The sequence below is a fragment of the Protobothrops mucrosquamatus genome, unplaced genomic scaffold, assembly GCF_001527695.2.
Source record: "Protobothrops mucrosquamatus isolate PMUCROS unplaced genomic scaffold, P.Mucros_1.0 scaffold1386, whole genome shotgun sequence".
NCBI classification, from domain to species: domain Eukaryota; kingdom Metazoa; phylum Chordata; class Lepidosauria; order Squamata; family Viperidae; genus Protobothrops; species Protobothrops mucrosquamatus.
The window spans coordinates 345,970-371,177 of NW_015387573.1; the positions used below are offsets into that span (position 1 = coordinate 345,970).

General features: G+C 42.7%; 1 protein-coding gene across 1 annotated transcript; it reads right to left on the reverse strand.

Annotated features, from left to right (window-relative positions):
• Positions 1-396: 396 nt before the first annotated feature.
• Positions 397-24,905, reverse strand: GAN (gigaxonin). Its single transcript, XM_015821714.1, has 11 exons — positions 24,730-24,905; positions 15,116-15,230; positions 13,303-13,653; positions 12,518-12,735; positions 11,363-11,484; positions 8,564-8,676; positions 8,310-8,459; positions 6,665-6,801; positions 5,772-5,900; positions 3,073-3,182; positions 397-1,831 (listed from the first exon to the last, which is right to left on the reverse strand). Exons 1-11 carry the CDS (start codon positions 24,903-24,905, stop codon positions 1,641-1,643), a joined length of 1,812 nt encoding a protein of 603 aa, XP_015677200.1. The 3' UTR covers positions 397-1,640.
• Between the last annotated feature and the right edge of the window lie 303 nt (positions 24,906-25,208).

Sequence of the window (25,208 nt, forward strand, 5' to 3'; positions counted from 1 at the left end):
TGCCATGAAGGATGGGAGCTGCATTTGGAGGAACATCTGGCACCCCAAGATGTGCTCTAAGACATCCACAGAAAATTCCACTGGATTCACATTACTGTAAACCAGGAGTCTTCAAACTTGGCCCTTTTATGACTTGTGGTCTTCAACTCCCAGAATTCCTCAGCCAGCATGCCTGGCTGAGGAATTCTGGGAGTTGAAGTCCACAAGTCATAAAAGGGCCAGGTTTGAAGACCCCTGCTGTAAACATCTGGCCCAATAATATGCATTACTGAGCACACATGTACAACGAAAAACAATGTTGCAACAATGCCATTCCAGAATCTGCAGAGCAAGACCATGGAATATTTTCAATGGTGTGACCCCCCCCCCCTTTTTTTTTTTTTTTTGCTTTTAGGTTATAGAGCTTCATTAACAGTGTAATAAAATAATGCTTAAGTAGAAAGGTAAACAGTATCGTCACTAGCAAATGATCTCTATTCTAATTAAATATTAATATTTATGATCCAAAAAAATAAACTTATAAAATGGAAAATAAAAACAAAACCTTCACTAGTAGTAGTATTAACAAGATTCAGCACAATTTTCTTTGAAAGAGGTAATTTTTTACACCGACGTTTGATCCCCATATCATTCTCCAGACAGTGTCTGAAATGCATTAATAATTTCACCGACCCCTCTTCCCACTTTAAAAGAAGATTTTTTTTAAAAAAAAAAAGTTCTTCTTTTCATCTGTAATACAACCATTTAGGAATATATATTTTTTTTTTTACTCCCAGAAACTTGCAGCATCTTTTATTCATAACGTTTGGAAATGTTCTCCTTGTGTTATCGCTCTTCCGATCCCCCACCCAAAATATGTGCTACCTGCCCCGTTCGTAATAATGTATGGCACTTCTGAAATTCATCACCACCCATCTCGTTAAATTTGAGATCCGTTCCTGAGGTCCACCATAAATATTACAAGATCTACGTAATAGCATTTAGTTCCCGGTACAACACTTAGCTCGGTTTAGAGTTTAGTCCATTCCGTTAAAAAAAAATAAAAATCCTAGTAATAATAAAAAAAAAAATTGTGAACAATGGCTTACGTGTCGGTCTGTCTTTTCGGGCAGAGGCCTCCAAATTGCAAAGTTAAGCTGTGAAATAAAAGTTCACTTGCCCGTTTGCCTCCCAGCGGAGCTAAAAGTGTCTTTTGGCATCACAAAGAGAGATTGATTTCCAATCAGTGTATCGCGTGCCAGCCATACTTCTTGAGGTCAGCACAACGTTGCTACTCACAACCATTCCCCCCTCGGTGGAAACACATCCTGCAGTTGCTGCCCCCATTTCCACGGCTTTTCTTTTTACACTATTCTTCTTCGTTGGGAGGAAAGGAACAGCCCGCCGCGTGGCTCAACCTCTGTAAATAACTGGACCGCTCGTTGACTCCCGTTTTTCCACAACGAGCCCCTCGCAACGGGCCGAGGCTTTAAAGCATTTGAGCAATTAAAAGAAAAGTTAGAACGGTTATCATACCAATGCCGAGCGTACTGTTTAGATTTCTGCTGCTGCAAGATGTTCTGCTTCTCCGTTATAGAAAGCGAGGTCGTTACAAGGGGACTTTCTCTAACGCTCTTCCCGGCTGCTTGCGTGAAGGACGGTCAAGGAGAAGGGACGCGGGCGCGGAGGGAGAGGAGCAACCCTTGCTGAAGTTGGAGGCGGAAGAGTTTGCAATTGGCTATGCGCAAAGCGGCGCATCCGGTGTGGCGAAGGTAGGACGGGAAGAGAGGTTTGGTAGGGTGCCACGTCCCGGTGCTTCTTCGGAATTCTCGAACGTAATCGTAACTGGTACCTATCAAACGGCAGGGTTAGTTTGGGAAGGTCAACAGCTTCGAAGAAGCCGCTTTGAAAACGAGAAGCCGAACCGAATTCAACGGCAAGGCATTCAGGAAAAGAAGCGTTTGACATCTTTTAGAAAAGTCAACCATAGATGTAGATCAGTGGTGGCGAACCTATGGCACGGGTGCCAGAGGCGGCACTCAGAGCCCTCTCTGTGGGCACGTGCGCCGTCGCCCCAGTCCTAGGCCTTCAGCTGGGTTTTATAAAACCTTTTCGCTTTAGGCCTCCGCCGCTGTGTGCAAAAAAAAAAAAAGAAGGTTCAATCAATCAGTCAATTTCAACTTCTCGCAGGAAAAAAAAAGATCTTGCAAAGTTGGAATTGATTGAACTTTTTAGTCCCACGCAGTCTGCCGTTACCACCGCAGTCACGCCCACCCAATGGGCCACACCCAGCCAATGGGCCACACTCACCCGGCACACGACAATGCATAAGTGGGTTTTAGGTTGCAGTTTGGGCACTTGGTTTCTAAAAGGTTCGCCATCACTGATGTAGATAAAGATGAAAGTCACATTGCTGAACACTTTAAAGCAGCTGTGTGATTTTTTTTATTCGCATAGCTTATTTATTTATTTATTGATTGATTAGCCCTTGTCCATATCAAAGTGCAAAGTTCCAGAAACAAATGATTACTAAAATTTGATAAAAGCCATTTAAATTGGAATTAGATAAAATACAGTTTAAAATGAAATTGGGATAAAATAAAATGAAACTGGGATAAAATGCAGTCTAACATGAAATTGGAATAGAATACATATAAACCACAATGGGGGTGTCACCATGCTGCCCTTAGCCAAAAACAGGTGACTGACATTGTGGCTTACTGTAATGTGTCAAATAAAAATATATCAACTTGGTTGTAAAGGGGGGATATTTAACATGATGATTAAGGGCAGCACCTATAAATCAGTGTAGCTTTCGCTTAGCTGAGTAGTTGGTGTAGTAACAGCCTACTTGGGCCTGAGGATAAATTTGCAGCTTGATGACAGAAGATAAATTTACATTTTTAAACAAGAAACTAATTGTGTTTCACGCATCTAGCAATGTTACTAAACTACAAGATGTGAAGACCCTTGAAAGCCCACCCCCCAAAATTCTGAATTTTAACATTTGATTCTTGTGTGACAAGCCTAACTTGCAGCAATGCGACGTATGATTAAAAATACAACAGTCCTGTTACCGGTTTTGCCACTGACCTGTATCCAGATCCCCGATCACATATATGCTGGCCCCAATGGGCACAGCTCCATACACAAATGAGGAACTGGCTGGGATGCATAAATTCTGATCGCTCAGATAGATCCACCTGCAGAGAGAGGCAACAATTGGAAATGCGTGCAATAATTGGCAGTGCCTAAAGGAAGACTTAAAAAGAACGAATCTATTTGCAAATTGCTCACAGGGTGCACTAAAACCCTTTCGAAGGATTTTAAAACCGATGCTACCCTTCACACCGAGGTGAGTATCTGCTGGAAAACTTTCTCAAAACTTTCTCAAATAGAATCCTTTGTTGCAGGCAAGTCAGCAACAGGTAGATACGACTTTTATAGAATTTGCAGCCGAAATTTGCAGCAGAAATAGATTACGTACTTCCTGTTTTGCTGCACTTCACGCTTTATTTAATCGCCGCCAACATTCATATGCTGGGTGAATCAGTGACAATGCAAGTTCTCCACCCAGAGGGTTTGGCATTCCACTTCCTGTCCCTCCTGATCAAAATATTTCAGGAAGCATCTCTGGAAAATATGTCTAGCTTGAATCTCAAAGAATCGCCGTCAGGTACAAGAAACAGGGCTAGACCAAACTCAGCAGCAAGCATAAAGGCGGTTTAATACAAGATTGTTTTGCATTTTGTCTTCATCACTTTCTTTGCTTTCATTATTTTCTTACCTCGGCTTACGATCCACATTTGAGTCCAAAATTATCCCTGCTAAGTGAGGAAGTTATGCGAGTTTTGCCCCATTTTATGACCCTTTGGGCACAGTTGGTAAGTGAACCATGCTGTTATTAAGCTTTTGCCCACTGTCTTTGCTTGTCGGAAGCCGGCTGGGAATGGTGATCACATGACCCCGGGACAGTGCAACCGTCGTAAGTACACGCCTGTTGCCAAGCGTCCGAATTTTGATCTTCCCGAATTTCAACTCTGAATGGCCGCTAAATGAATGACTGTAAGTTGAGGGCTACCTGTATCTACAGAGCCTGAACAAGATGCTTTGGAAGAACAGAACATTCATCCAGTCACGAGACAGGATGGCCTCACCCCTTCCGGCAGAGAATTTAAGATCATTTATCAGATGATTGAAAATTAATATTTGTTGCTGCTACCTATTTTATGGGAAAAGCAGTCCTTGTGGCACTGTCTGTTCGCCTCTGGTAAATACCTGGGCTCAACCTGAATATTTCAGCCTTGAATGGTGGAAACTTGCAAGGGGTACAATTCCCTGCTCCCCCAAATTCAGGCAGCAAAGTATCCTGCATCGATTCAATACTCCAATTTGAGAACCAGAAAAGGTAAAGTAACGGTGCAGGCTTAAGGAGTTACACATCCCCCCCAAAAAAACCACACAAAAAAGTTTGGAATGCAACTACTGTACAGAGAAGCACAAGAGTCACAACCCAAAAGTCGACTGAGCGATCCGTGGCAATCAAGAGAAATAAATCCCTTGTAATAAGCTAGTAGCCATTTCCTGAAATCCTCGCAGCCTCTTTGGCAGTAGGAGAGCGCCCTCCTCTGGTGAACAGCAATAAAAGACATATTGCGTTGCAGACACAGGAAGTCCTCGACTTAACGACCCCAACATTTCTGTGGTTAAGTGAGACATTCATTAAGTGAGCTTTGCCTCATCTTACGACCTTCCTTGCCACAGTTGTTAACCTGGTGACTGAATCTGGCTTCCCCATTGACTCTGCCTGTTACAAGGCCGCAAAAGGGGATCTCGTGGATCTATCTATCTATCTATCTATCTATCTATCTATCTATCTATCTATCTATCTATCTATCTATCTATCTATCTATCTATCTATCTATCTATCTATCGTATCCATCCATCCATCCATCCATCCATCCATCCATCCATCCATCCATCCATCCATCCATCCATCTATCTATCTATCTATCTATCTATCTATCTATCATCTGTCTATCTGTCTGTCTGTCTGTGTATCTGTCTGTCTGTCTGTCTGTCTGTCTGTCTGTCTGTCTGTCTGTCTGTCTGTCTGTCTGTCTGTCTGTCTGTCTGTCTGTCTGTCTGTCTGTCTGTCTATCTATCTATCTATCTCCAACTCTCTATTTATCTGCACATTACTTTTCTTTTATATTTCTTTTATATTTTAATTAACTGTGATTTCTGTATTCTACACGCTGGTCTACAACCGAATAAAGATTTGATTGATTGATGCTTCAACGAAGGATGCTTTGCTTGCACTTAACATGTTCTGGGAAGCTACTGAACGTTTTGCACAACCCTATGAAAGTTAAGTATTGGAAACCATGCCATTTATAAATCACTGTAGATTCAGATCAAAAATCAAGCCGGCTAAACCATATTAATACTCCTACCACTTTCTTTCTACGAGGGCAGGCTGCACTCAAATGTTCCGATGCCGCAAGAGGCATTTCCTTTGAAGGGAAAGAGCTTTAGCAATTATTTGCTTTCCCCTGCCAAAGGCCCAAGATCTCAAGCCAACTGAGGAGAGCAAGTGACAAGGCTGAGAAGGATTATCTGCAGAGATAATCAATCAAAGGCGACTTTATTGGCTGGAGGGAGAGCAATGGACAATTCCCCAGGTTCGGCTTTTTTAAATGCTCTTCGGTGAAGTTGCCAAGGACCAAACAAGGCAACAGCCAGCCGTGTATAGAGTTGAAGAGACTGCGTTACGTAGGAAAAGAGTTTACCTTTTGAATTCATCGTGGTAGAATTCAGATTTGCACGTCACCATCTCGCTGGTTTGGTTATCCTCGCGGCTTCTTACTCCGCCAAAGACGTAGAGCTCTGAAGCCACGCCACACGCCACAGCCCCAAACCTGGAAAAAAGACGAGACACGTAAGCATGCACGCATTAACTCAGCACTCGTGTTACTTAACCCCTTCCCATGTTTCACCCAACCTCAACCAGGGTTTGGTAGGAACATTTCCTGAGCACAAGCTGCTGCCTTGCCATGCCTGCCTCTTATTCTCCTGGCACAGCTAAGGGAAAGCCTGAACAGTAAGAATCCTTTGCTTACGGGGATGCTAGTTCAGCAGCGTCTAACTTTATTTGCTAAGTTTTTAGGGCTGACCATCTCACAAAGGATTTTGATAATGATAACGATAATAATAATAAAGTGGGAAGGGACCTTGGAGGTCATCTAGTCCAACCCCCCGCTCAGGCAGGAAACCCTATACCATTTCGGACAAATGGCTGTCCAGTCTCTTCTTAAAAACTTCCAGTGTTGGAGCATTCACCGCTTCTGGAGGCAGGTGGTTCCACTGGTTAATTGTCCTCTCTGTCAGGAAGTTTCTCCTTAGTTCCAGGTTGCTTCTCTCCTTGATGAGTTTCCATCCGTTGCTTCTTGTCCTGCCTTCAGGCGCTTTGGAGAATAGCTTGACTCCCTCTTCTTTGAGGCAGCCCCTGAGATATTGGAACACTGCTATCATGTCCCCCCTCGTCCTTCTCTTCGTTAAACTAGACATAGCCAATTCCAGCAACCGTTCCTTATAGTCTATGCAAACTCCCTAAGCTGGTTAACCATTCTTTTTTATGGCCGCATCTAGTAACCTGGGCAGTGAATCTTAATAACTTACTAACCTTCTCTCTTTCAGTGGGCAGATGGCCGTCCACTGCTGAGTCCTCGGGTCGTAACATTCCACGGACTCAAACAGCTTCCCATAGGAACCACCTCCCATTGCATAGATCTTCTTTTTCATAGCTGCGTAGCAACCGATCTTAACAAGGAGAATGCAAAACGTCTGTTACACAGAGTAGTAGCGTGAGTCAACCCGCCACAAGGACCCAACAAAAGGCAGTCACACAACAGTAATACGAATAATGAACTTCCAAAAGAGGAAGGGGGGAATCCCCCTCCTGCATTAATCAACAGATGGTTAAAAGATCCCACGCCCCGATACAATTCAAAAGAAAAATAAAGAGAGTTCGTAAGATGAGGGCTTTAAAATCCGGATCGCTATTTGGAATGTAGGAAGGAAACTCCAACAGGAGGGGTCTGCTGAAATTCAGCTTTTCTGGATGATAGTTTTAAGCATGATTTCTCTTTCTGTATTGTCTGGAAAGAGTTTAATCAGTTATTATCAGCTCCAGTGTATTTTGTTCTTATTTTCTAAAGGCAATTTGTCCCTTAACGCTTGCATCTTGTATTACACTAGATTCACGAAAGATTTTACCTTCTCATACCATGAGTAAAGAAAGAGGAAGGGGGAAAGGGAAGGGACTTGGAGATAAATTTATGTTGTGAGCAACATAAAGAATGCAAGCAACCATGTTAGATGACGACCAGACTTTTATTCCTTATATAAAAACCTGTTAATATTTTGAACACCCTCAATCTTTTGATTTGATTGTATCTGACTCTGAGGCCTCCGTGTAGCCAGGTTGGCAGACTACAGGAAAAAAAGATACTGTAGACCAACTGTCAAACCTGCAGGAGAGGTCGAGGAAGTATTTCTGCTTTAGATACATGAAAGCAACAGACAGGTGTTGCTTTGATAAAATAAATAAGCAAGTGTTTCCTCCTAAAGGTAGAATTGCCAAAATTATTTAAACAGTATATCTTCAGACAAGCAGCCAATTAAAAAGGGCCTTTATCTATTATTTCTTTCTCCCACAGTATTTTATTAAATGTCCTACAGAATGATAAGAGACCAAATTTGTATGTTTGAAGAGATGGTAAAAATCTGTGGAGCCCATCACAGCCAGCAAGACGTGGTCCAGCTCAGCATCAAGTTTTTGAATTATACTTCTATCAGGCTCCACTCAGCTTTCCAGAACTATTCAATATTTTGCTTTTGACTAGCAAGACACTTTTATATGGAAAGAAAACAACCAAAGTTCCTTGAGTGGCAAGACCTCAAAGGCTGCCTCAAAAGATCTTCAAAGCGGATTGCCAACATAAAGTTTTAAAGTTTTGCAGGAGGCAGGCGGCAAAAGGCACAACTAGACAGGAACAGGACACTGATTAATTCAAAATTCCTGATTTTGGCCTGACTACATTTTGGAAGGCAGCCCTTGCATATAGACTTTTGTGGGTTGGGGAACGGTACAGAAAGGAAAACTGAGAAAAACCATAGTTTATTTTATACCTATAATTGGTAAGAATCTTTTATTTAAAAAAAACCCCTGTCACATGGAGAGAAGGAGTGGAAAAAAAGAGATGCACTGCAGTAGTTTCGGAAAGAAATATGATCAGCTTGCTTTTTTCCTTTTGCTTGCCTCTTACCTTCCTAATCATGGTTAAGTCTGGCTGCTTTGTCCATGTCCTGTTGTAAATGTCAAAGGACTCCATAGAAGTGAGCACCTGTTCTCCATCCTCACCTCCCAAAACATAGAGCACCCCATCGATCTCGACCAGGCCAAAATTGTGCCGTGCCTGTTTGGAAATATGAGGTGTAAAAATGAAATCTTAATCATACAGAACTGTAAATCTTGTTAGGTTACAATATAAACTATGGAGGGTATAAGCAACTCAAGTACCTCAGTCATTGGTGGCAAGGGGCTCCATGTATTTGTATCTGGGTCGAATTTTTCACCCGAATTTAGTGTAGTTTTATTTTCATCTTGACCTCCCAGGACAAACAGGAACCCCTCTGAGAAGCAAAGTAAAGATATATTTCAAAACACCGAGCTAGCGGATACATTTTATAAGAACAATCAAGAACTGAATAGTGAAAGGATTGGAATTAAATGACAGAGACTATCAAAAAGTACGTCTTCAGATTTTAATAACAGAGTAAAACAGTTGGAAGGAACCTTAGAGTCGACCTAAGTCCTCCTGTTCTAAGCGGTGAACCTCCTAGTCCAGGGGTAGGCAACCTTGGCTCTTTTATGACTGGTGGACTTCAGCTCCCAGAATTCCTAAGCCATCATGGCTCAGCTTGGAAACATCTCCCCTTCCCCTCAGCATGGGTGGCTCAGGAATTCTGGGAGTTGAAGTCCACGAGTCATCAAAGACCCAAGGTTGCCTACCCCTGGTCTAGTCCAACCCCCTGCTCAAGCAGGAAACAAATGGCTGACCAGTTCTTCTTAACAACCACCAGCGCTGAAGCACCCCCACAACTTCTGGTGGCAAGCTGTTCCACTGATGAATTGTTCTCGCTGACAGGAATTTTTTCCTTAGTTCTAGGTTGAATCTCTCATGACAAGATCCCATCTGTTACTTCCTGCCCTGCCCTCAGATGCTCTGGAAAACAGACTTCTTCCTAGCTGACAATAAGATTCCTGTCCAGCTATGCCACGTTGCATGTGAGAAGCGTAGGCTGAGTGTGACTTTACAGCCAAACCATCAACTCCAGAAAATTTTGTCCAGATCTTCTCATGAGCGTGACAATCGATATGCTGGACTACATCTGCAATTATTTCAGTAGGCATGAGTGATTAATCCAGCAGATGTAGTGGGCGCCAAACTGAACATCAGACTAAACTATTAATTTATCTTCTTGGGTTAGGCCAGGGGTGAGCAACCTTGGCTGTTATGACTCGTGGACTTCAACTCCCAGAATTCCTGAGCCAGCATAGCTGGCTCAGGAATTCTGGGAGTTGAAGTCCACGAGTCATAAAAGAGCCAAGGTTGCCTACCCCTGGGTTAGGCTTAATATGTTTTGTGAACATAGCCAGTGTAGTTTGTTAAATGTAGTTAAGAAAACTATCATTGAATATAATGTATGTACCTAATTACTGGCTGTAAGGTGTTTAACAAGTTACTATTAGGCACCAAAGAAAATGTATAAGGCCAAAAGGAGTACATCAAAAGAGTAAAAGAACCAGTTTAGTGTAGTAATGATGAGTTGGCTCTGGAAGACTGAATTCTAAGCCTCCTTTAGGCATGAATGCTGGCTAGGGGACTCTAACCCAGTCATTCTCTTTCAGCCCAACTCAACTCAGAGGGTTGAAAATAGAAGGAAGAAGGAATATTAGGGATATTTGCTGTATTGGGTTATATATAAAAAAGGCAGGAAAGAAAGTGTGTGTTATAAAAAATGTTTTGATTCTAGAAAGAGTGAAGAAAAGAGCAACAAAGATGAATAGGGGACTGGAGGCTAAAACATACAAAGAACAGTTGCTGGAATTGGGTATACGTCTAGTGAAAAGGACAACTGGGAGGGGTGTGTGTGACATGATAGCAGTCTTCCAATATCTGAGGGGCTGCCACAAAGAAGAGGGGGTCAACCTATTCTCCAAAACACCTGAGAACAGGAAAGAAGCAATGGATGTAAACTAATCAAGGAGAGAAGCAACGTAGAATTAAAGAGAAATTTCCTGACAGTGAGAACAATTAACCAGTGGAACAGCTTGAGTCCAGAAGTTGTAGGTGATCCATCACTGGGTGCTTTCAAAATGTCTGAAATGGTATAGGATCTCCTGCTTGAGCAGGGGGTTGGACTAGAAGATCTCCAAATTACCTTACAGCTCTGTTATTTTATATTCTGACTATATTCATAATCAATGAAGAAATATTAAAAGAAATATCAAAATATATACCATATGACTGGGTTCCTAAGACAAGGATGTACATGTTTATAGCACTTCCTTGTCACAATGTCTGAGTGGAAAATGACAGCATCTGCAAAAAGAGTGTTCAAAATGGCCAGACAGCCACATCGCATCGCAACTTAAGCCGCAACCCTTTAATACTTGCACCTACATCATACGTGCATACAAAATGGTCAGAGATCAAATTGTGATGCTGTATCTACAATCTTGCCTGTTCTAACGTCCAGAAATATGTGCCCTCTGAGGAAATGAAAGCGGGGGGAAAAATCTTTGGTGAAAACCTACCATACCTCTTAGAATACAGTAGTGAGGGGATAAAAATTGGAAAAGGTATGAATACGTAAAATTTCCCACTAATCTCTTTTGGATATTGGTTTGCATTTATTAGACAAAAACAGATAGTGCCTTGGTCACCTCATAAAGTATTTATTTAATCGATATACCACATGGGTTTGGCAAAACTAATATTTCTTCCGCTTTCCTTCCTTCTTCCCTTTTCCAATCTCCTTCCTTCTCCAATCTCCTTCCTTCTTTCCTTTTCCAATCTCTTTCCTTCTCCAATCTCCTTCCTTCTTTCCTTTTCCAATCTCCCTCCCTCCCTTCCTTGTTTTTTCCTCCAAACTAGAGAGAAGTTAATTATTCACAGGTTAATATTTAAGGACCAGGTTAATAAATAAGGACCAGGATCTGATCCAAAGTAGCTAAAATATTATTTGACTTTACAGATATTTAAAGATTTCTATGCTCTTTTACTCAAGGGAAGGAAGGAAGCCTTTGTCCTACCTGCAGAAAGTACACTGTGGTTTATCCTTGGTGTACTCATAGGAGCCAGCTCTATCCACAACTGTCTGTGACGATCATACAAAGGGCACATGCATCGCACTGTAGCTGAGGGCTTCCTGGAGCTGAATAGAAAGAAAAAGCAGAAATTAACTCGTCGGTATAAGGCGATTCGCTGTTAAACGCTTTTAAAAAGTGCTCAGCTCTCTCCATTAAATATTTCAGGAAGATTTGGCCTCCAGTGAATAGGCTGCGCAAACTAATCAGTACTGGGAAAGCTAGTAAGAACCCGAGATAAACATATCCCGAAACAACCATTATTTTATTTTGGGGGGAAATTATACTTTGATATCTGGCTATAAACCAAGTCTCAATCAGAACACAACAATGCTTTTTTTTTGGGAGGGCGGGGAGGGTGGAAGAGAGAAAGAAAATCCAGGAGAACTCAGTTATTTTGATATGAGAGTATTTCCACCTTGACACTTTGGTTAAGAGATTTAATCCATTTTGAGGGGACTGAAAAGATGGATGATTGAGTTTTCATTTATATAAAGGATAGAGTAGATTACAATTTGCTTAGTGCATCTTGATCACTAAATATTACCCAACAGGGATCAGCTCGGGCTGATCGTTCTTTGCAGTTCCTACAAAAAGTTTATGGGGCCAACGTTAGACCCAAAAGCTTTTCCGGAAGCAAAATATGACACTTTGGCTGCAACGTGCCATTTCTCCATTTTTTAAACATTATTATTGCAATATAAAAAAAATGAGATGGAACAGAGAGACTGGCAGATCTTGGCTTGATGGGTAGAGACGGAGCTAAGCCACAGGGTTGAGTGATAACTGTCTCAAAGTAATGTGTAAGTTTCAAACTCATTGGATTCTTGGTCTTTTCCGGTCTTGCTTTTCTTCTGCCAGATGTTTAGGTGGCCTCATTAGTCTACCTGAAGATGGACTTAGCTTGATAATGAAACATTTGGCAGGAAAAGTAAGCTCAGGTCACAGAGAACCCAAACACTCGACCCTAAGCTCCATTTATTCTCTACTACTACAATCTCACGCATTTCTTTGATGGAGTATTTATTCAGATGTCTTCGCTGTCTTTTTGACCCCTTCCCTGCCGCGTGAGACCCACGGCTGCTTCCCTGAATTACTTACACTCTTTCTTCGCCCCCAACGGTCACAATGCACTCTGAATATCCTCGGGGTTTAAAAGAGGCAAGCATTGCCTCTTCTTGCTGGGGTGGGGTGAGTGGAATGTTGTTACATTCTTTGACAATCTCCCGAACCAACGGCTCGTTCATCATCTGTTCACGCAAGTAAGTAGAGTCCAATCCAGTGACCCACACAGCCGACATGACATCCTTCATATGAACCTGGAGAGCCACAAAGGTAACGGAAATCACAACACTGTATGAGCTTTATAGACAAATTCTGCGCTTAAAATTCCTGTTAACAGACTTTTACAGGCAGGGGCAGCACTTAACATCCTATGGGAGGGTAAGGAATATATTTGCAGAAGGATACACTGGGCAGAACGATCTCAAAAGGATGGGAAATCCTACACCAAGTTTCATCAATTGTACGCAGAGGCAGGGGTCTTATATCAATCAAACTTACAAGGAACGGTTGCTGGAATTGGGTATGTCTAGTTTAACGAAGAGAAGGACGAGGGGGGACATGATAGCAGTCTCCCAATATCTCAGGGGCTGCCCCAAAGAAGAGGGAGTCAAGCTATTCTCCAAGGCGCCTGAAGGCAGGACAAGAAGCAACGGGTGGAAGCTAACCAAAGAGAGAAGCAACCTGGAACTAAGGAGAAACTTCCTGACAGTTAGAACAATTAACCAGTGGAACAACCTGCCTCCAGAAGCGGTGAATGCTTCAACACTGGAGGTCCCTGGTTTATGCAAACTTCTTAAAGGTCGACTCTGAATTCTATATACCTTTCTTAATTCAGGATCGTGGGAAATCCACCGAAGGACCGCTTCAAAAATATGCTTTTCATCCCCAACGTTTAACTTCTCCAAGGACAGCACTTCTTTTAGTCTCTGAGGAGGGAGTTCCAGGAATTCTTCTGTGCTGCTGACATCCCGGAAGTGTGTTTCGAGATACTCCGAGGCCAGGTAGTGAACGTGGAGTAGGCAGTAGTGTAGTGCAAAGTCCCGAATGCCAATACAGTTCTCAGCAGCGATGCAACCCTCCAGAAACTCGCAACAGAGCTTTTTAAGGTCGGTCAGCAGCAAAAGGTCAGCAGCTTGTACCACATCCTGAATGGTCTCTTCACTCAGCTTGATCTAGGTTCAAGACAGAAAAATACAGCCGGTGAGGAAGGTGGCCTGAATCAAACTCCAGACAGTTATCCACATTAGCACCCAACTGCTTCTTCCTGGTTTACTGTCAGGCTAATAAACACGTAACAGTAGACTGCAGGAAAAATACAGAATTACATGTGAACCTGTCATAGCAAGCCCGTAGGCTTTCTTCTTCTCCAATGGGTCCACGTTACTGGCTATGTCAGACTGTAATATATATTCCACACAAGGATCATCCAATGTTTTCTGAAGTCAGGGAAGAGTTGGTGACAATCCTGCACTGTGTATAATTCTCATCTTACCTGACCTCTTGCTACAAATGGTGCAATGGTATCTGGCTTAGGTTATTTAAGACAGGGGTCCCCAACCTCCGGGCCATGGACCAGTACCGGTCCGTGGCCTGCCAGCAACCGGTTCACACAAACAAGCAAAGCCCCATCCACGGGATGCAGGCAGCACGCAAAACCACGCCCTCTCCGGTCCGTGGAAAAACCTCTCTCCACGGAACCGGTCCCTGGTACCCAAAAGATTGGGGGCACCAGGCTTTAGAAGGGGCCAAGAACAGTCCATGAAAAAAACTTAAGCCTGTATTAGCCATGACATATGAACTTGGCTTTCACATTAAGGGAACACATAGGAGATGTGTGGTTTCCCATACAATTTACCACCTTCAGCAAAGTGTTTGGCTGGCTACTGCCGAAGTGAGAATGATCCACTTGGACTTCCAATCTTCTCCAGCTGTGTTTTCTTAATGGGTGCCAGAGGAGAGGTCGTCCTTGGCTTATGACCATAACCGAGACCTAATTTCTATTGCTAAGCGAGACAGCTGAGTTTTGCTCCAGTGTTTAAATGAATCACTACAGTTGTTAAGTTAGTGACATGTTCTTAAGCGAATCTGGCTTCCCCGTTGACTTTGTTCGTCAGGAGGTCACAAAAGGTGATCACATGACGCTCTGGGACACTGCAACCGTCATAAATATGAACCAGCTGACAAGCATCTGAGTTTGATCATGTGACCATGGGGATGCTGGAAAGGGCATTAGGGGGAAACAGTCATAACTCACTTTTTTTCACTGGGGTGGTTAACTTTGAATGGCCACTAAATAAGTGGCTGTAAATAGAGAAGCAATTGTGTATTCAGAATTCAATAGAAAAAGCATAATCTCTTCGAACCATCACACTGACGCTTAAGAACGAAAGGAGCATTTAACAAATTGGGGCAAAGTCTATCTTAACTTTGCAAAGTTTCCAGTGATCCATCGGGAGATTTGGGGAAACCCGCCAGGATACTTCTGCTTTATGAACATATTTCTGAGGAGATTTAACTTACAACTCTAGGAACTAACTTTTGACCAGTCATGGACAGAATTGTGACTGGACCCCCATACGCACGGACAGAATATTCCCGAAGATATATGGAGGATCAATATTAGCAAAAACACACCTGACCACTGAAGATGTAGTCCAGAATCTCTTTCATGGTATCAACAGATATCCCTTCAAGTTCAATTTTATACACGGATCCATCATCCTTGGGAGAATTATAGTTCAGTTTTGTTCTGTAAAAGACAGATTTCCATTTTAAAAAGCAATAGGAATAGCGCAAACGTTTCAGAAAATCATCCATGAAAATCGTTCCAGCTTCCAGCTTGTTTTCAATTATATAATCATCTATATTTATGTTCTCAAAAATTCTAAGACACTAATAGAAAGCCCTTAGTTAATAACTAGTAAACACTTTATGACAATAATTATTCAAATGTTCAGTGCGGTCTCATGGTAAGCATACCCCGCTCTCACCCCCAAATTTTGTTCAGGTCTTCAGCAGAAGTTTCAGTCCGGCGTTCATTTTATTAAATTCAAGGCATAAAACATAATGACAAGACTTTCCTTGAGTCTCTCTGCCCCTGAGCTACTCATTATGCAGATAAGAAGGAAAGTGTTTTTCCTTGTCTGTTTCCCTCTTTCCCCTCATATACTGGAAGGGAACCAACATCAAAGAACAGATCCTGAAAAAGCAAGAGTGAAGAGGACTGCAGGGAGATGATGTATTTTTCCAGCCTTTTATAATTCGCTTGAAGTATGACCGGAGAGAATTCATGTTTAAAGAGATGCATGTAGCCTCTTTGCCCTGTGGAAGCAATCATACACATTTCATTACTTCCTAAATCTCACCTACAGCTACTGGTCCAAAGCAACTCAGTGCCAAACACACAGCTAAGTCATCCTATTTCTTCCTAGTTAAATACCTGCATGAGAACTTGTGGGCTGCCAGAATGATTTCCCCATGTTCACCCTAATTAAATTTTGCTTAATTATGTAATATTTAAGGCGGCTTTAATGTGGCATGTTTTTACTCCACAGCTGTTAATATTATCCCCTCGTCCTTCTTAACTTGATTTCATTAACATGCATTTTAGGGGGCTTTATGTTACAGAAGGAAACAGATGTGCAACCCTAAAATCAGTTCCTGTTCTCTCCCCCCAAAAAACCAAACAAACAAACAAGGGTTTGTTATTATTTTTCTGCCTGTCATACTTTAGCCCTTTGGCAGCACAAATTAAAGGTATAAGCTTTAACCACACCCTATTCCCACTGCCAATTTTCTGAGAATTATGGCCGTAGGTTTGTTTTCAGGTGCTCTGAGCAAGAGCCACTTAAAAACAAACACTCTGTGTAAAAAATAAGGCACTCTACCCTTCCATTTACAGAAGGAGCTACTACAATATTTATACTGGTTTTAAACTTTATGAACTATTTTTATTCCCTACCCACTCACATATTCTCCCCTAAGTGCACTAGTAGGTCAATGCTATCCCGAAAACTGGTCCAGTCCTCTTAAAGCAGGGGTCCCCAATCCCCGGTCTGTGGACAGGTACCGGGCCACGGCATGCCAGCAACCGGGACGCACAAACAAGCAAAGCCCCATCCATGGGATGCAGGCAGCACACAAAACCACTCCCTCTCCGGTCCACGGAAAAACCTCTGTCTTAAAGGACTGCCAGAGGACAATCTTCTATTGCAGTGGTTCTCAACCTGTGGGTCGGGACCCCATTTGGGGTCAATCGACCATTTCATGGGGGTCACCAAGCAAGGCTGTCCGCCATTTTTTTTGTCCGCCATTTTTTTCCCCTTTTCCGGCGGGTGCCTTACCTCCCTTGGGCTGGGCCAGCTGGTGGTCGGCCTGCTCCGTCTCTGCCGCTTGCCAGCTACGCCTCGGCCGGCACAGGGGGCGGAACCACGCATGGGCGGCGCTCCCGGGCAGGGAAAGCCCTCGACTTACGACCGGTTGGGTAGTCCTCGACTTACGACCGGTTTAGTCCTCGACTTACGACCGGTTTAGTCCTCGACTTACGACCGGTTTAGTCCTCGACTTACGACCGGTTGGGGTCGCGGCATTAAAAAGGTTGAGAACCACTGCTCTATTGGAAAGTAACTTCTGTCTGAACTTCAAAGCTGATTTAAGAGGTAAAGAAGCTGCGAAGAAAATGTGGATGCAAAATCCCTATTAAGAGATAACCGCTGAATAGGAGATGAGGCAGCAACACGAGAGAGCTGGGTATACTCTCCCTATTTCTGGTAAGACATGTTGTACTTCTATAATAACACTGTATGCGTATCAGCCCCAACTGATCCTGTTGCAGAGTGAAGGCTTTTTTTTATTGAAAGTTATGCACCATAATCTACCACACTAGCCCAGATAGATGTTGGTAGATAGACATTTTTCAACTTTGCAGTCTACAGTTAAGACTTAGCACCTAGCCCAAAGTCACCCAGCCAGTTTCTATGCCTAAGGGAGGGCTAGAGCATGTGGCCTCCTTGCTTTTGGTCTGGCACCTTAAGTACTACCCAACGCTGGCTCTTGTATATACAATATACACATAAATCAGTGCTTGACTTACTTTCTTTTATAATTTCTCTTTTTAAACCAGGGGTAGGCAACCTTGGCTCTTTTATGACTCGTGGACTTCAACTCCCAGAATTCCTGCTCAGCATGGAAACCTCACCCTTTCCCCTCAGCATGGCTGGCTCAGGAATTCTGGGAGTTGAAGTCCACGAGTCATAAAAGGGCCAAGGTTCCCTATCCCTGGTTTAAACCAATGCATAAATGGTAACTTTGAGAACATGCTTTACTCAGGAGACTATTTTCAGAACCAAATCTGGAGCACTGTTCTTCTCTTGGTGTCCAAAGTCTAGGTAAGTCAACTATTGTACCTTAAACAATGACCAGGGTGACCTTGGGCCACTTGCCCTCTCAGCTCAACCCACTTCAGAGGGCTGATGATGGGGGGAAAGCAGGAGAAGGAAGGAGCATTATGTACGTTTGCCGCCTTGAGTTACTTACAAAGTAACAAAGGGAGGATTTAAAAAAATTAAAATAAATGCAACAATTAAGTCAGTAACGTGGTATCTAAATAAACTTAAGAGTACATTTTTGCTGTTGTTGCATGGATGCCGTGTAAATATTCTGTACTGTAAGTATATGACAATGTTGCGGAACATCAAGCAAGCAAGCTAGGACAACATCCACAAAACATGCCACAGCACCGGAAGGCAAGACAAGAAATAATGAATGGAAACTACTCAAGGAGAAAAGCATCCTGGAATTAAGGAGAAACTGCCTAACCATGAGGACAATTAACCATTGGAACAGCTTGCCTTCAGAAGTAGGGCCTGCTTCATCACTGGAGGTTTTTAAGAAGAGACTGTCTGAAATGATACAGGACAGGGGTCTTCAAACGTGGCCCTTTTATGACTTGTGGACTTCAACTCCCAGAATTCCTCCGTGCCCGGCTGAGGGATTCTGGGAGTTGAAGTCCACAAGTCATAAAAGGGCCACGTTTGAAGAGACCTGAAATAGGATCTCCTGCTTGAGCAGGGGGTTAGACTAGAAGACCTCCAAGGTCCCTTCCGACTCTATTCTGATTGATTGATGGCTTCTGAAGTTTACTCCAACCTCTTAAACTACAGTTCCATTCTGCAGTTGTGACCAGAAAGGAGACAAACAGAAGCTTCCAAAGGGGGTTGCTGCCCAATTTTCTCTCCCATTGAAACGTACCGTGGGATTATTTCTAGCATTCTATTTTTTCCCCATCTGGCCCCATTTTAAAGCTTGATCTTTCTTTGCTCTGCTTCTCCCTTTCCATCAAAGTTTTGCTGTGTTTTACAGAGCTATATCCCTGCTGATGGACAAGTAGACGTTCATCGTTCTAAGCCCAGTGATGTCATTTCACCCCCCCCCCCCAAAAAAAACATACTGTTGGCTGGGAAAGAATACAAATGAGTCACCTCCTAAATTTCTGTTCTAAGTTTTTTTTTTCCCCTTTGGGGGATGTAAGCCAAAAAGGTCCAAAGCTTTTGGGGATGGCTATAAGGAACTTCAGATCATTTCTACCCATCAACCTCCTAGCAACATTTTCAAGTTTAAAAAAATATATCGGCAATTATTTGCTGTAATTTTTTTTTGAGGAAAATAGCAACTGCAGGAAAGAACATTACGAATGGTGGAATGGCTTGTAACACTATTTCTACTCTATTCATTCAAGACGGAGGATTTGGATTCTATACACATGTGCCCAGTGCTAGCTCAGATTCCAGCTTAGAAGAAACTATGATTCAGTCTTAATAATAATGCAGATCTGTGCTCTCACTCTTTCTCTAATTACCTTTCATCTGATAAAAAAATGCATGAGTCGGTTATATGCACACTCCCTTCTCCATATAGAAATGAACTGAATTATTTTTCATTTATTGTTAATCCTCAAGGACAGATAAAAATATATGTTCACATCTATCTCCAAATTCTTCATTTTACATGTACTGTATGTGAATATTTATATTATCGCAAACATTCCGTCCATTAAAGACCTGTTCCAAGAATTTAAAAATGTTCCAATGGACCTAAACTATATGCTAAAATGATTTAAAAAACAACAACTAGTTCAGCTAGTTACATGTAAGATTACATGAAAACAGATGTTTAAAAACATCTGAATTTTAAACTATGGCTGACAATCCATTTCAGAGCTATTAAACAACAGTTTTTGTTGAGTCTCTCTGTGTGTATATATACACAGATCTCAGCATATTTTAATGTAAACTAATAAAAAGGATTAATCTACATACTGCCATTGCCAGGTGGGAAAATGACAGCTGTCGAACAACTATTTAACATATTTATTATAGTGCTTGTAAAAGTCACACATTATTATTCCAAGGTACCTTGATTTGGAACTTATCCTACGCTGTGGAGAACAAGATCTTCACATGGAAGAAATAGTGCAATAAATCACGGCTCTCTTTCCAAGGCTGTCACAACATTATGAAAACACTAATTGGCATCCTATAATAAGGACCCAGGCATCTTTTAGATAGGAGTGTTCTGTTGCTTTATTTAAAATGTGTATTTAAATAATGTATTTAAAGCAAAGGAAGGGAAGAGGAACTACTACACCGTTTAAACTATACGTGAGGCATCTTCAGCTTCATATCTGAGAAATATTTATGTGATCAATTGTGAAATTCCTATCTCAGCTGTTTACTGCAATTCCCTATTCCCAGCCTTAACATGCTTTCTAGCATTTAAACCGTAAATCTTCCAAGGCCTCTTTAATTACTTGACAGTCAGTCAGCAGCTTCATAACTCTTCTTCGCCATGAAAAATGCCCTCTCTGATTTTTTACAAAGGAACTGATAACTGTAAATATCAATATTACCCACGGAAGTCTTGGTAAACAAAAGAAGCCCTGCCTCTTTTGGCATGAATGATACACCTGAATTTGTCAGTAATTTTCCCATCACCCCACCCATTCATCCAGATGCAAGAGGCATATTCTAAACTTCTTCCTACCTGTCTGAATGAGGAAGTCAGCAATTTTCTCCTGCTCACAGCACAAGGGAAGGACTGATTTTAGGAGGCTCTGATAATTAACAGAAAAGGCTGCCCATGAAAAGAGATCAACATAGGAATCTCCTATTATCAGAGAACAGCTAGAGGTTTGTTTACACTTTTTAATCTACAGTGCTGCCTTTCTTGTGCTGGAGAAGGGTGTACAGAGTGGAAATGGCAGGAGAAAGGAAAAGGAGGAAGAAATAGTGTAATTGGGGGGTTGGTAACTAACTGGGCCAGCAAGAAGTAAAAAAAGAAATCAAAACAACAGAAATAAGAAAACACCTGAATCCATAATGTGGTTGCTCATATATAATTTTACCTTTTCTTTGAATTGCTCTAAATTTTAAATCAAGCAGTATGAGATTTCTCATCTGGTTGTTCTTAGACCTGGTCTGATCTCGTGGTTTGAAGGCACATAAAGACAAACATTTTCTTGATTATGTTAATCAGGCATGGACAGTACCTGGATGAACGGTCCTATAGAGGTGGCCAGGTGAGCAACTATCAGTTTCATATGAGAAGCTAAGATCCAAAATAAACTTAAAGCTAATTTCGGCAATCCCTGACTTCATACTGCAGGCTTTCTCACTGAATTCAGTAAATGCCTGATATACTAATATATATATTAATATTGACAAGTTATAAAGCTAAAAATTCGACTCTTGGGTAAATCCATGATAAAACCAATAAATATCGATCACCAAGAGGAAAGTAATAAATAATAAAAAAAATTAATGAGCCAAGCTTTCGTTGGGCCCACCCAACATCATCAGGGCTTTAAAAGTAGTCACTGGGAAAGAGCTTTTATAAGATGTTAACAGCCTGCATCCGGCTTCTGGAACGTATATTATATTAATTAATTATATTAACTAAGCATATATTAATATGCTTAGTTTTTCAATGAGGTGACAGGGCAGCATTACAGTAAAAAAAAATGGGAGAGGGAGACTCTGCACATGCTTAGAGACACCTTCCTTCCTAGTGAGGTGAATTATTTAAGACTTTATTTAAGAATTACATAAAGGACACACCACCATCAAAAATGATTATCTTATTTGCTGGGTTCAAAAATCTGTGCAAGCAGTTTCAGCCGCTATACTTTCAAAAATTATTTCTTACAGATTAGCAGTGTGAGTAAACCAAGCAGTTGTGGCTTGTTCAACAGACAGTTCAACAAGTGAAGGTTACATGCAAAGCCAGACACCACCTAGTAGGCAAGTCATGGAAAAATGTTGTCAACAATTGTCAAGAAGCTATGCAGCGCTTTAAAAGTCACAGGCAGGAACTTGTTAAAAAAATAAATAAATCTGAGGCCTGTTGGAAGGCTGCCAGTTCAGCCAGTACTTACTAAGCATATCTGAATAGCCTGCTAAAGCAGGCCAGGGGATCATCCCATTCTAGGCCCAATAATGGCTAATCTTTAACATATCGCTGGATTTCAGCATTCACCCTGAAGCAATCAACATTTATTTTAACCAATATATTAGTCACCTCAATTGCTGAAGAAGCTCAAAATGCTTTACAAAGGAAAAAAAATACTGATTTAAAATAGACTCAGCAACGACTACAAGAAGCAAATAAAAACCACACCTCAAGGATCATAGATTTTCCAATCCTACAGCCTGTTAAAAATGTCAAGACTTCAGTGTCCCTAAAAGTATAACTGGCTTACAACTAGATGAGGGATGTTCCACAGGGCAGAGAAATCACACAGGAGCCCCCTCCCCAACAGCTTTTTTGTTGAGACCCAGATCACGCCAGCCCTGATAAGAGGGAGTTGAATGCTTCTTCGCTGTGCATCTCTCAACCCTTTTTATAGTGATAAAAAAATTATCCAAACCAGAAAACTAAATCTTGGCATCCAGGTAAGCCATAGTCTCTCTAACCACTGGTGTCTTAAATTGACTCAACTACAAACATCCAAGACCTGTGAGAGGATGTGAAGTGAGACCATTTAATTTTGCTTCTTGTTTCCAACAAATCAGTCAGGGAGAGATTCTCAAACATCTGATTGGCCTCTGTTTGCCAGTGTTTACTGGTGATGTATTATTATGCTGATCTTCTGGCACCCTTAAGAACCGGCTCAATTTTAACTGAAAACTCTGATTCCACAAAGCCTAAGTAAATTCATCTAAACAAAAACAAGCTCCTATAGAAAAATGAAGGAAAAATCGGAATAATAAAAGCAACAGCGGATTTTTCCTAAGCTAGCATCATTGCAACATCTCTTTATGGTTATCACAAGTTAGCTAGGGATTTGTAAGAGTCTTGTCACAAAGAAACGGAAGGTTTACTGCATTCATGTCCTTTGATGCCTATTTGATTCTTACACACACTCTGCCAGGTAGTTTACACTCATCTTGAATGGTGGATCCTTGGGAACTGAATTTGGGATCAATAATAAAAGACTAGATTTCTGAACTTCTTGATACACTGGGTCACATCTGCACCAGGATGCCACAGTGGGGATGAGTCAGTGGGAATGAAGTGTGGGTCATCACAATGCCATGGTGGTCAGGGTATGGCATATTTCATTGTCACTGTTTATTGACTCTGGGTGAGTCACCTAGGATTAGTGTATAAGATAGGCAGTTACAGACGCCTTATAACTCAATAAACAAACTGCCTTCCACTTAATACTTTAAGGCATTTACAAAATAGAACATTAAGAATTTAGGCACATTGTACAATTATCATCTTAACTAAAATAACCTATTGTACTAAAACTGAGACGATGGAGCAATAGATTGTCTACATGGCTAGATTTAATAATATATTAAAAGAATGAGCCAGTATTAATTCAACATTTTATACATATTCTTTTAGCTTCTACAAATTGGACCGCTCCCTTATTCATTACCCTCTAATGCAGGGTAATGCCTGATTTTACTATATTTTTGGTCCTGGGTCTCCTATCTTCTAGTTGTTATACTTATGGAAAAATAGGTGCAATAATAATAACATGCCATTTCAAAGCAGGAGCAAAACACAAACAGGTCTTGCATCCTGCTCTGCAAGAGGCAGAGCGGGATGCTGGTTAAAGTGCTGGAGACGCCAGAGTTGAAATCCGTCATCCACCGGACAGAAACTGGGTTTAGGTAGACCAGTCCCTCTCTAAGCCCAACAGGCCTCCCTCAAAGGGGTGTTGTGGTAGGAAACAAGAGAGCCAGCTGCCTCTAATTCCTGAAAAGAAAAAAGCAGGCAATGCCAGGCAGGGAAGAGACAAAGCAAGAAGAGGAAGACTTAAAAACCCTATTTGTCAACCTCAGCCCAGAATGTCCAAAAGGCTTTTATTCCACACGTTATGGACTTAAAATTCAGGGGTCTCCAACCTTGGCCGCTTTAAGACTTGTGGACTTCAACTCCCAGAATTCCTCAGCCAGCAAAGCAGGGGTCCTCAACCTTGGCCCCTTTAAGACTTGTGGACTTCAACTAGTTTAATGAAGAGAAGGACGAGGGGGGACATGATAGCAGTGTTCCAATATCTCAGGGGTTGCCATAAAGAAGAGGGAGTCAAGCTATTCTCCAAAGCGCCTGAAGGCAGGACAAGAAGCAACGGGTGGAAACTAACCAAGGAAAGAAGCAACCTAGAACGAAGGAGAAACTTCCTGACAGTGAGAACAATTAACCAGTGGAACCACCTGCCTCCAGAAGCAGTGAATGCACCAACACTGGAAGTTTTTAAGAAGAGACTGGACAGCCATTTGTCCGAAATGGTATAGGGTTTCCTGCCTGAGCAGGGGGTTGGACTAGATGACCTTCAAGGTCCCTTCCAACTTTACTATTATTATTATAACTCCCAGAATTCCTCAGCCAGCAAAGCTGGCTGAGGAATTCTGGGAGTTGAAGCCCACAAGTCTTAAAGCGGCCAAGGTTGGAGACCCCTGGACTAAATGCATGCATATATTCGCATTATTATTGCACATGGACGGGGCGATTCTGGGAGTTGCAACCCACCCGTCCAGGAAAGGCGGAGGCTGCGAAGCGCTTCGTTGCAAGAAGGGGTGTGTGTGTGTGTGTGTGCAACAGCTGCCCCCCCATACACCCCCCCAGAGACGACGGACACCCCCTTTTTGTGGGGAAACAGACCCAAGAGACCCCCCCCCAGAGGTGGTAGCCATGGGACCGTCTCCGCCCCACTCCCGCCGGGCCCGGCCTCCGCTCACCGCACGTAGGGGCTGGCGGCGGCCAGGATGTTGGTCTGCACCGGGATCTCCTGCCCGTCCAGCACCAGGTTGGCGTCGCAGAAGCGGCCCTCCTGCCGGAAGGAGCTCAGCGCCCGCAGCAGCCGCGCCGCGTGCTGCGGGTCGGAGACGGAGCTGCCCGGCGCCCCGCTCGACATGGCGGCCCGCGCGCCGCTGCTTGACCCCGCTCCGCTCCGCTCGACTCGCCGCGCCCTCACCGCCGGCCGGGAACCGCCATCCTGCCGCGCCGGCGCCGCCTGACCTCATCTCCGCGCGACGGACACGCCCCCTCCCGGAGGCGGGGCGCAGAGAGGGTGACTCCGCCCCGAAGGAGGAGCGGAGGGGCCCCTCCCTCGCGGGGGGCGGAGCTAACGCCGCGCCCGGCACGTGCTGAGTCAGGCTGCAAAAAGGCGCCGGCGCCGTTTTCCACGGTCGCCAAGCCCATGGTTCCCAGCCGGGAG

Bases quoted from the DNA above. Each gene is read 5' to 3' on its own strand.
- GAN (XM_015821714.1), bottom strand. From the start codon at position 24,905: ATGTCGAGCGGGGCGCCGGGCAGCTCCGTCTCCGACCCGCAGCACGCG. The intron at 5,901-6,664 runs GTTAGTAAGTTA...TCTTTTTTCCAG, and splicing joins TGCCCACTGAAAGAGAGAAG to GTTTGGGGCTGTGGCGTGTG. The intron at 1,832-3,072 runs GTCAGTGGCAAA...GCCGTTTGATAG, and splicing joins GATCGGGGATCTGGATACAG to GTACCAGTTACGATTACGTT.